At 45.0% G+C, this 9,784-nt stretch overlaps 1 protein-coding gene across 2 annotated transcripts; it reads left to right on the forward strand.

Moving 5' to 3' along the window:
- The first annotated feature begins 2,051 nt into the window (after positions 1-2,051).
- On the forward strand, positions 2,052-8,981 carry BDKRB1 (bradykinin receptor B1). Of its 2 annotated transcripts, XM_019551270.1 has the most exons (2): positions 2,052-2,190; positions 7,796-8,981. In XM_019551270.1, exon 2 carries the CDS (start codon positions 7,806-7,808, stop codon positions 8,886-8,888), a length of 1,083 nt encoding a protein of 360 aa, XP_019406815.1. In that variant the 5' UTR covers positions 2,052-2,190; positions 7,796-7,805; the 3' UTR covers positions 8,889-8,981. The 2 variants fall into 2 exon arrangements, with proteins under 2 accessions (XP_019406815.1, XP_019406814.1); XM_019551269.1 differs by lacking the exon at positions 2,052-2,190 and having other exon boundaries at positions 7,767-8,981.
- Positions 8,982-9,784: the final 803 nt, after the last annotated feature.

Here is a 9,784-nt window from a genome sequence, read left to right on the forward strand (position 1 = left end):
AGTGCCAGACACTCTTCAGTAAACATAGAATTAAAAATTGTGGTGCCTATTCTGCTCTGTATGAGAATGACTTCTCTGAGGGAGGGAATGCTCTCTGAACAGTGCTCACACTTCCTATTGCTATGTCAAACATCATCAAATGATACAATTAGATAAGGGTTATCCAACTGGTAGCCCCCCAAGGGTCAGCAAGCAGCCTGCAAGCTCCCGCTCAGCCGTCACTCCCCCAACAGTTGTTCCTACCGTGGCAGCCAGATTCCTCGCGCTCCCCCTCCCTCCTCCAGCTTCTGCTTCCTGCCCCACACCTCGGGGCAGGATGGCGTAGCGGAAGGGGACTGGAGTGGCCATGTTATGCATGCACTGGGGAGACGGCTGGGATATTCATGCTGGATTCGTGGCAAGAGAGAACCAGGCAACCTGCAGGCTGTTTGCATGCGCAGCCAAGGTAAGAGGAAGCAGAGATACTTGTGCTGCAGCCTGTGTGGCTTGCAGTCCCAGGTCTGTGGCCTGTGCTGTGTGCAGCCCCCAACTACCTAGAAGTTGGCCAGCCTTCATTTAGATAGGCACCTTGTTTTCAGCAACCAAGCAAATATTCCATGTTAGAGAGCCACGCCATGTTCTTGTCAGTTTTGCTGTTTATATATTTCCATAACACTCCATAATGATGATTTTTCCTCCCATGGGAAGCCAACCTACAAGGCCTGAATAGCTGTTAACACTCGGTAGAGAAGTGACACTGGCGTCAGAACAAGACCCTGGAGTTGGTAGAAAGGAAAACACCATGAATTCTTCAGGCTGCAGAGAGGAAAGATGAAGTGGATGCACAGGAAGATGAAGGGTTCATCCTTCCCACTGCAGGAGCTGGAATCATGACTGCTTCTAGGCTTCTCCTAAAGGTGCTTATTGGGGGTATAGAAATCGGCAGTATCCATTGCTACCATGTTTCCCTCTCAACAAAAAGCTAGGAAGAGTCTGGTATAGCCCAACCAGCCTGCTTCCAGTTCTCTTGACCTAACCCTAGTCCTCTGAGCCTGGCAGGGTTTCCATAGAGCTGGAGAGAGGCAGTACGAGTTTGATTTTTAAGGGGGCAAGGGAAATATCTTCCCAGCTTCTGGCAGCTTCCCAGGGTAAGTGTGAGGCTGGTTTAGAGGGGAGGTGGAAGCTGTACTAGTTTTGGAGGTTGTACTGCTGTTAGCAGTAGCAATTCTTTCCTCAGTCCCTCTCTTCCTCCTAGGAGAAAGAGCACAGTCTCAAACATTACCTCCTCAAAGCTTATGCCATGATGAAGAGAGCTTACAATAGACATTGGTTACCAGTTTTATTCTTCACCCTTCCTGTCGTCCAGTCAAATTGCCTTTGTGAGGAGGAGAGACAAAGAGGGGCCACAAATACCCATTGCTTGAGGGAGGGAGAGCCCCTGCATGGAAGTGGGGAGACGTGGGAAATTGAGGGATGCAAAGATCTTCTTGTGCATGGGTGCATGGGCAAATAGCACAAAGCTTCCAGGGTACTGGAGAAGACTTCCATGGGAGACGCAGAGAAGCAGAAGGTGCAGAAATGAGGTGAGCACATGCTGGATATAAAGAGAGGTTGAGAAACCTTGGGCAACCATTGTTGTAGGGATGACAGAGATGAAGCTTGTCTGCACAGTCATTCTTTGTCCTGCCATCAAGTTTTGGCTCCAATTATTCTGTCATGTGGGATGCTACATAACCAGAAGTCTCCTCCTCCCTGGTTCCCAGTTTCCCTGTACAAGCAGACACTGAGCTGTGCCCTTTGTTATAGGACAGAGGCAATGCAGAGGAAGTTCTGTTTTCTCTACACTAGCCTGAAAAAGCAATTAGGAATTGGTGGTGGTATTATTCATTATTGCAGTGTCCATGACCCACACAGTTAAACTTAGAATTGCCACAGATCTGCAGACAGACCTCACATGTGCGTTATTGTGGACCAAAGCTTACATCATTTCACAAGAAGAGTGACTTTTTTCACATGCTTTAGGTATTACTACAGCTGAGACTTGGACAAGTAAAATCTCTATTCCAGAATTCAGTTTGTCTCCAGCGGAAAACTCAGACAGCAAAGGAGGATGTTCATCATAAAGAAGGCTTGAACTCTCTCATTTCTTGCATGGTAAATCATCTTTGCATTTAAAATCTCATCCAAGATAACAAGAAGGACACGGAACTGGTATGTCATTTTAAAATATCTTGTCTTCTATAAAAACCATTTCTAAAAAGGGATATTGTTTGGTGCTGTCACTTCTCCAGCACATACTAGAAAAATGATGCTGTTTTCTCTGTTCCAACATTCAGTTTTTAATTATCATGGTTAATTTTCTTATGTGATAGAAAATACATAGACAATTAATGTGTGCTTGCCTGATCTTTACTCTAAAGTATGTTCCTTACAAGACTACTCCTAGACTAAACAGCTTGGAATTCAAACCATACGCATGGAGTGTCTGCAAAGAACAAGCCTAAAATGAGCTACCTTGATAAGTAATAACCTTGCTGGACCTAAAATGTCTCTAGAATTGAGTTCACACTAGCCAGAGTCATTGGCTAGTGCACATCATACTTTTATCTGTAAAGAAGATAACATTGAATATTCCAACTCATGTTATGCATCTGACTAACGGTCCATTAGCCCTGAATATTCAAAATGAATAACAGATTTAAAAGGTTACATTGGAAGAAAGAGGAGTGGAGCAAAGCTTAAAATGCATTGTATTCTCTGTCAAAGGAACAACTGGAGATTTTAAAAGTTAAACAAATATTGTAACTTGTACTGGTTTCAGCAGCTACTCCTTGTCAAGCAGACTTGAATGCATCTGAGCTGCTTTTCTTAGTTACCCTGGGGCTTCAGAAACTGCAGATCCCAGACAATTGATAATGGGATATGAAATTAAGTGCAGCTTTGGATAAAATCTCAGCTGGGACAGAAAGTTATTTTTCTGCAGCTATTCAGTAACCATGGTGAATGATTTGGTGGTTGATCAATAAGAATGGATACCCAGACATAATAAGAAAACACAGAAGTATGGAAACTAAGCAAAATATTTTCTCCAATTTTAGTCAAAATATATAGTTTCAGAGAAACGTTTGCAACATTTTTGTGCATATATACATTATTTTCCTTTGAAATATTACCTCATTTTCCTTTGTGATTTCCTCTAACAATTTTTTTCTGGCCATCTCTGTGGCACCCGCAGGAGCTGTCTTGAGATAAAGGGTGGCCGAGGACTAAGGTGAAAGTCCGGGTTGTAGAACACCCAGGTTCAAATTCTGCTGTACCCCAGCCCCAGCTTCCCATGCAACCTTGGAGCAATCATTTAATTTCTTTCTGGTTATATTTTCGCTGAAAAATTAGCTCTTCTAAAGTTAGCCTGGATTGGTTATACCAATGATGATCAAGTTTTTTGGCAGGTATGCTGCCAGTTAACCTCAGCCCTTTCCTGAGTGATGCTCTGATCTCCACTCCACTCTCCTGCCCCTTCCCCCAGAGGTGTACTTGATAAGAGTTTGCACCCTGGGGTGCCCGAAGAGGCAGGGGGACTCAAATCTCCAGCCATGTGGAGCACAGCAGGGGCAGGATGCTGCTGTGAGAGAAGTGTCACCACCAAGACCCAGGTTAACCCTTTCTTAGCCCCATGACTTCTGTAGTTTTATGCAGAGTGGGGGAATTCAGTAATGGTTGCAGAGCCAGTAAAGGTTAACCTGGATCTTGGTGGTGACACCTTCTCTCACCAGTGTCTTGCCTCCCTCTCCACTCCATGTGGCTGGAGGCTCAAGCACCCCACCTCCACTTTACCACCTCCCTGGAGCTCGCATACCACACCCTGCAGCTGTCTGTGCCACTTGTGGCATGCATGCTGTGCATTGGCCACCCCCGGGCTCTCGCATCAGCAAAATAGTAGTCGAGCTGCCTGGAGTGTTCAGGTTCAGGTATTCAGGGCAGAATGAAGTGTGTGTAGTAACCTGACCTACAGCCTGGCAAACCAACCAGTTTGAGTTAAGGCATGTGTCTATAGATGGCATCCAAGTCAGGGGCAACTCTTCAGTTAACTCTGTGGTGAAACCAAACCTTTAGGGTCTTAGATCCTCATTTGCCAGAGGGGGAACAATAACACTTTGCTAATGCACAGCAGCACTGCAAGGTTAAATTATGTAGAGAGTACACGGTGTCCACTACAGTGACAGAACCCATATAAATCTTAGATGAACAATGACCCCTAAATGCCTTCTTTCCAAGCTTTGGAACAGGGTTTGGGACAAGGGACATCACTACAATAGCAAGAGTGGAAAATTTACACCAGGGCTGACCAGTTATGACATTTAGATTTTTGTAAAGGTCTCACCCATGACAGGGCAGGAAGCACAAAAATGGGTCTTTGCTTTCTTCACTGGATGTACAAAGTATTGCCTCAGCACAACAGGTTTGAGATTAAATCACCATAATCTGATTTTAATTATTGCAATACATTTTATTTTGAGAATGTCATAAGACCAACAGGAAACTAAAACCACAACAGAAAGCTGCTGCCTGGCAATGAGGTGGAAGTTTATATAGGAAATACATAGCAAGAGTGCTTTAGGTTTTTTCCATTGCCTGTCATTAAGTTGAAGGCAGGGTAGATTTTCACCTTATAGACCAAAGTAGAAATTAATTATATATATTTTATATATATAACATAAGCATATATAAGCACACAGGGGAACCCCCTCCCCCCACGCCACCCCAGCTCAGCGATCGGCCATGGGTGGACCCCGGATGCTCCCCAGGCCCAAGAGGCACCAGTTGCCAAGCCAGGGGGCAGGGGAAGTACTTCCAGCCCACTTCTGGGGCCATCGCTGAACATGCTGGGGACCCTCCCAAGCTCTTCTGGGATGCTCCATCCACCCCACCATCTCAGCACGAGCCGCCTGGTACCTTGAGATATGTAGAAAAATCATTTAAAGCTGTGTATGTCCAAATCATCAAATCTCTTTGAATCTCTCCAAACTGATTCAGAGGGTTCTGATTCAATTCAGAGAAATTAACGGGTCTCCTGATTCAGTTTGGATTCAGAGATTTGGCTGCCGAATTGGGCCAAATCTCCACCAAATCGAATCAGCGACCAAAGTTCTGCACAGCCCTAATATATACTGTATAGCATAAGCTTTCATGGGTTGAAGTTCCTTTCATCAGATGCTGTGAAAGGATGTGCAGAACGCAGAGTACAAGAATGGGAGAGGAATCGGAATACAAGAGACAAGCGGGGGGCCTGTGTGGGGAGTGGGGGCAGTGCTGGAGGAAACAAGCAAACCCATAGGTACAGAGGAGTAACCAAAGTTAACCTAGGTAAGAGTCCACAGTCCCTGTTTAAACCATATTTTACACATTTTAGTCTGTGGATAATTTCTTACTTCACAGTTTTCCTTTCAAAATGATTTGTAAAAGTTTGCTGCCTAAGAAGAGCCACCTTCAGGTCAGTGATAAATGCCCTGAGAGCTTGAAGTGTTCTCCCACAAGTTTGTGCGTCTTTCTGTAGCTGATGTCAGATCAGTCTTCATTTATTCTGTCACATAGCAGACAGCAGAGGTGTGCTGTAAGCAGGTGACGGCATAATATGACACAAGTGGAGTTGCAAGTGAATGACCCTTGGATGTTATAATCTGTGTTATTCAGTCCAGTGATGATGTGGGCTGTATTAATGTGGGGTACAGAAGGCATTTGGGTGTGTTACAAGGCCTGGTGCCTTGGAGAGACTGGGAGTTAGGTAGCCTGTGCTTTAGAGATGCCATTTGAGGTTGGGGGCTGCTTGTAAGCCAAGTTGCCAGGTAAAGATAAAGCTTTCCTGTAAAAGCCTCAGTAGTTCAGAACTTGAGTTTTTGAGAAATGGTGTCTCTCCTTCTGACAAAGTGCTATAGCAGAGCTGAGTTGAAGCTCTTACACTGCAACATATATAATCAGGAAGAACCTGCTTTGAATCTTGCCCTCAGATCCTACAGAGCATGGAGGAAAACTGCAAGATTCACCCTCCCTCCTAGGGATTTCAAGGTTGAATTTTGGCAGGAGTGCGGGGGGTGGTATTCTCTGCTGTTGGCCATCTCTGTGTTTATTTGTCAGTGGGCAGTTGACTGGGATATTCATTGCGGGAGATACATTTTACTAGTGCTCCCTTAAGCTTGTGTAACCCTGGGCGCGACACTACACACGCCCTCACCTCTCTCTCTCTCTCTCTCTCTCTCTCTCTCTCTCTCTCTCTCTCGGTCCCCCCCACCGGGGAAAACTGTTCCCCCCTTTTATTCAAGCCTCTCAGCCAATCCCAGCCCGGAGCCCTTCCTGAGCTTTTGCTAATGGCTCTCTTTCAAAATTTTGCTGGAGTTAGTCACCCCTCCCACTTCCAAGAGGGCTGCCTCCAAAAGAGCTTCACTTGCCCTCAGAGCCTACAGTGCCCCCACTGGGACAAACTCTGTCTCTCTGCTGGCCAGCCCTTCCCATTCTTTCAGGTGGGTCCATTTTTAAAATGCTGCTACACTTGGAATAGGCACAAATGTGTGAGGGAAGCAAAGTGAGGGCCAAACAAAGATCTGACACACAGAGATTGAACCATACCCTCACAGTGAGGGAAAGCAGCCCTATCCTCCCAAGGCTATACCCAGCACTGGAATAGCACAAGGGAAGGAGCCTGGGAATGGACGAAAGGGTGGTTCTCCCTTGTGGTATACAGAGACACAATGGTACAATCTGCCTGGCACCCAGCATAAATTACTGTAGCTTTAGGACTGCAGTAACATACAGCTGATTGTAGTGGCCCTCTCTGAGGGTATGTCTACACAGTGCAAGGCAGTGCCATGCCGAGCTCTCCAAAGCTATCTCTTGCTCCTGACCTGAAGAGGTGTGTTCTCACTATCCTGTTTCTGAGCAAATCTAATTAGCCCAGCTCACAGAGCTAGATCAGGAAACTCTGCACAGTGCTCTGGTCCATACCCAAAGGGACCCCAGGCCGTGCTGCAGGGGGGACCACCGTAGCTTCAATTCAGTGTTCCCTCTCCTCCAAGGAAATCTCTGTATTTGAGGTATTCCTTTGTGAAGAGAGCTGCTGTTTTTTTATGGGTCCTTTGCTCTGCTGAAGTGGCTGTAATCCAGGTAGGTGCAGAATTGGGCCCCATCTCTTAAAGAAAGAATGAGACCTACTGGCAAGACCAAGCAATTCTTGTCTGATAAAACTCTAAAATGTGGGCAGACCCTCGTGTCCAGGGTCAGCCTTCCAGCATCTTCCTTACTAAGTTAAAAATAAAAGAAAGAAGCTCCTAGGGACACACACATGGGCAAAGAGACTCTACTAATTCTCAGCTTTGTAGCAGTTGGGACTCTTCTAATAGGCTGAGGTGAGCCCACCTTAGTCTATAATGGTGGACACTTTTCTGAATCATTCCCATGCTGGTTCCTGCCATCAGACAAAGAGAGACAGAAATAGAGGCATGAAGTAAATGGGCCCTTTCCTTCTGTTGTCCCTCTTAAAATAATATCAGTAACAAAGGAAGTTTCATTGACTTGCAGGAAGTTATTTTTTCCAGTATCGGGAATGAGGTTTCAGAATTACCCTCCTTCCCCCTGCCTTCCCTGAATCATGCACACATTCAGACATGACAGCAGTTAAGACATTAAGACAGCAAAGGAAAATAAGACACTATGTGGAGCAAGCTTCCAGAACTTCCTGCCTCTATTTTAACAAGACAAAGAATATGTTCAAAGCATGGTTCTAATACATCAGGTCAATGACATTCATCTCTGTTGTTTATTTCAGAATAAAACAAATGGCTACATGGAGTCCACCACACCTGTCCTCAAATGAAACCAGCAGCCCGAGCAATTCAACCCTCTGCCCAGATCTGGATGAATGGTGGGATGTGGTATACCAAGTTGTGCCGACATACATCAATACAGTTTGTATTATAGGTACATTGGGAAATATATTTGTTCTCTCTGTTTTTTTACTGTGCAAGGGCTGCTTGAATGTGGCTGAAATCTACTTTGTGAATCTAGCAGCTGCTGACCTGATTTTCCTTGCATGCTTCCCTTTCTGGGCTGAGAACATCAGGAATAAATACAACTGGCCTTTCACAAACTTCCTTTGTCGTATCACCAATGCATCTATCAAGCTAAACATGTACACAAGCATCTACTTGCTAGTGGCCATCAGCGTGGACCGCTACTTAGCTTTTGCTCACACTCTGACCAGCCGAGGAAAACGAAGCAAGGCACAGGCCAAAGTGATGTGCCTGCTCATTTGGGGATTTGGAATTGTTATGAGCATCCCAACATTTATGTTTCGCTCTGTGCAACATATGAAAGATTTGAATATTTCAGCTTGCATCCTAGCCTTCCCCAGTAAATCATGGGAGATAGCCGATCGCCTGACATTGAATGCCCTGGGATTTGTAATACCATCAATAGCGATCATAGTATTCAATTGCCAGATAGTTCGTTCTCTACGAAAAAACAAGCGATGTCAAGCAAAACTCAAAGCAAAGATATCAAAGGACCACACAAACACAAAAGCCACCATGTTGATCTTCACAGTGGTGCTGACATTTCTTCTCTGCTGGGCTCCCTGCCATTTTTTCCTGTTCCTTGATTTCTTATTCGAAATGAAAGCTGTGAACGGCTGTTTCTGGGAAGAGCTGATCAATTTTGGGAGCCAATTTACTTCTTTCTTCGCTTTTACCAACAGTTGTCTTAACCCTGTGATTTATGTACTTTTGGGGAAATACTTCAGGGAGAAGACTTTCAAAGTTTATACACAGTTTTTTCCCAATGGATATCCTTTACAATGCATGGAACAAAGAGAGAGATCCTCATATTTTACTTCTGGCTTGAAACAAGTTATTTTAACATAAGGACATTCCATTCCTGTTGGATTGTGGTTTAACCACTGATTTCAAAGACAATAAGGAAGATTCACATGAAGAATATTGGATTAGTTTTGCCTGTAATTGTAGAATGCATATTTATTAAAGTAAATCAAGTTGGCTACTTATTTTCCCAGAGTTTGTTTTGCAGTTGATATGCATTGCATTCAAATGCATAAAGCTAAATTTTCACCACAGGGGTAATTGACACAGTTTCAGACTAAAGGAAATCCTGCATGAAAGCAGATATCAGAAAGATGCCTTCTTAAAATCATCTCTGGCCAGGGTATATTCTTGAAGAAAGGGAGGAAAGTGGATCCAGCAAACTACAGGCCCATCAACCTGACCTCTATCCCAGGAAAGGTCTTAGAAAAGATTATTAAAGAGGCCATTCTCAACAGTCTGGCCAGCAGCAACATCCTGAGGGATGGCCAGCATGGGTTGGCTGGGGGTAGGTCTTGCTTAACCAATCTTATCTCCTTTTATGACCAGGTGACCTATCACCTGGACAAGGGAGAGGAGATTGATGTTTCATAGTTTCATAGATGGTAGTGTCAGGAGGGACCTGAGCAGATCATCAAGTCAGACCCCCTGCCATGGCAAGAAAGAGTACTGGGGTGAAACAATCCCAGCAAGGTGTTCATCTAGCCTCTTCTTAAAGACTCCCAGGGTAGGGGCCAGCACCATTTCTCTTGGAAGTTGGTTCCAGATCCTAGTCGCCCTGACAGTGAAGTAGCACCTCCTGATGTCTAGCCTGAATCTACCCACTACGAGCTTGTGACCATTATTTCTAGTCAATCCTGGTAGCACTCGGGGGAACAGGGACTCCCCCAGTGCCTGCTGGTCCCCCCTGACTAGTTTGTAAATGGTCACTAGATCCCCCC

This window comes from Crocodylus porosus, unplaced genomic scaffold, assembly GCF_001723895.1.
Source record: "Crocodylus porosus isolate Cpor-Errol unplaced genomic scaffold, CroPor_comp1, whole genome shotgun sequence".
NCBI lineage: Eukaryota > Metazoa > Chordata > Crocodylia > Crocodylidae > Crocodylus > Crocodylus porosus.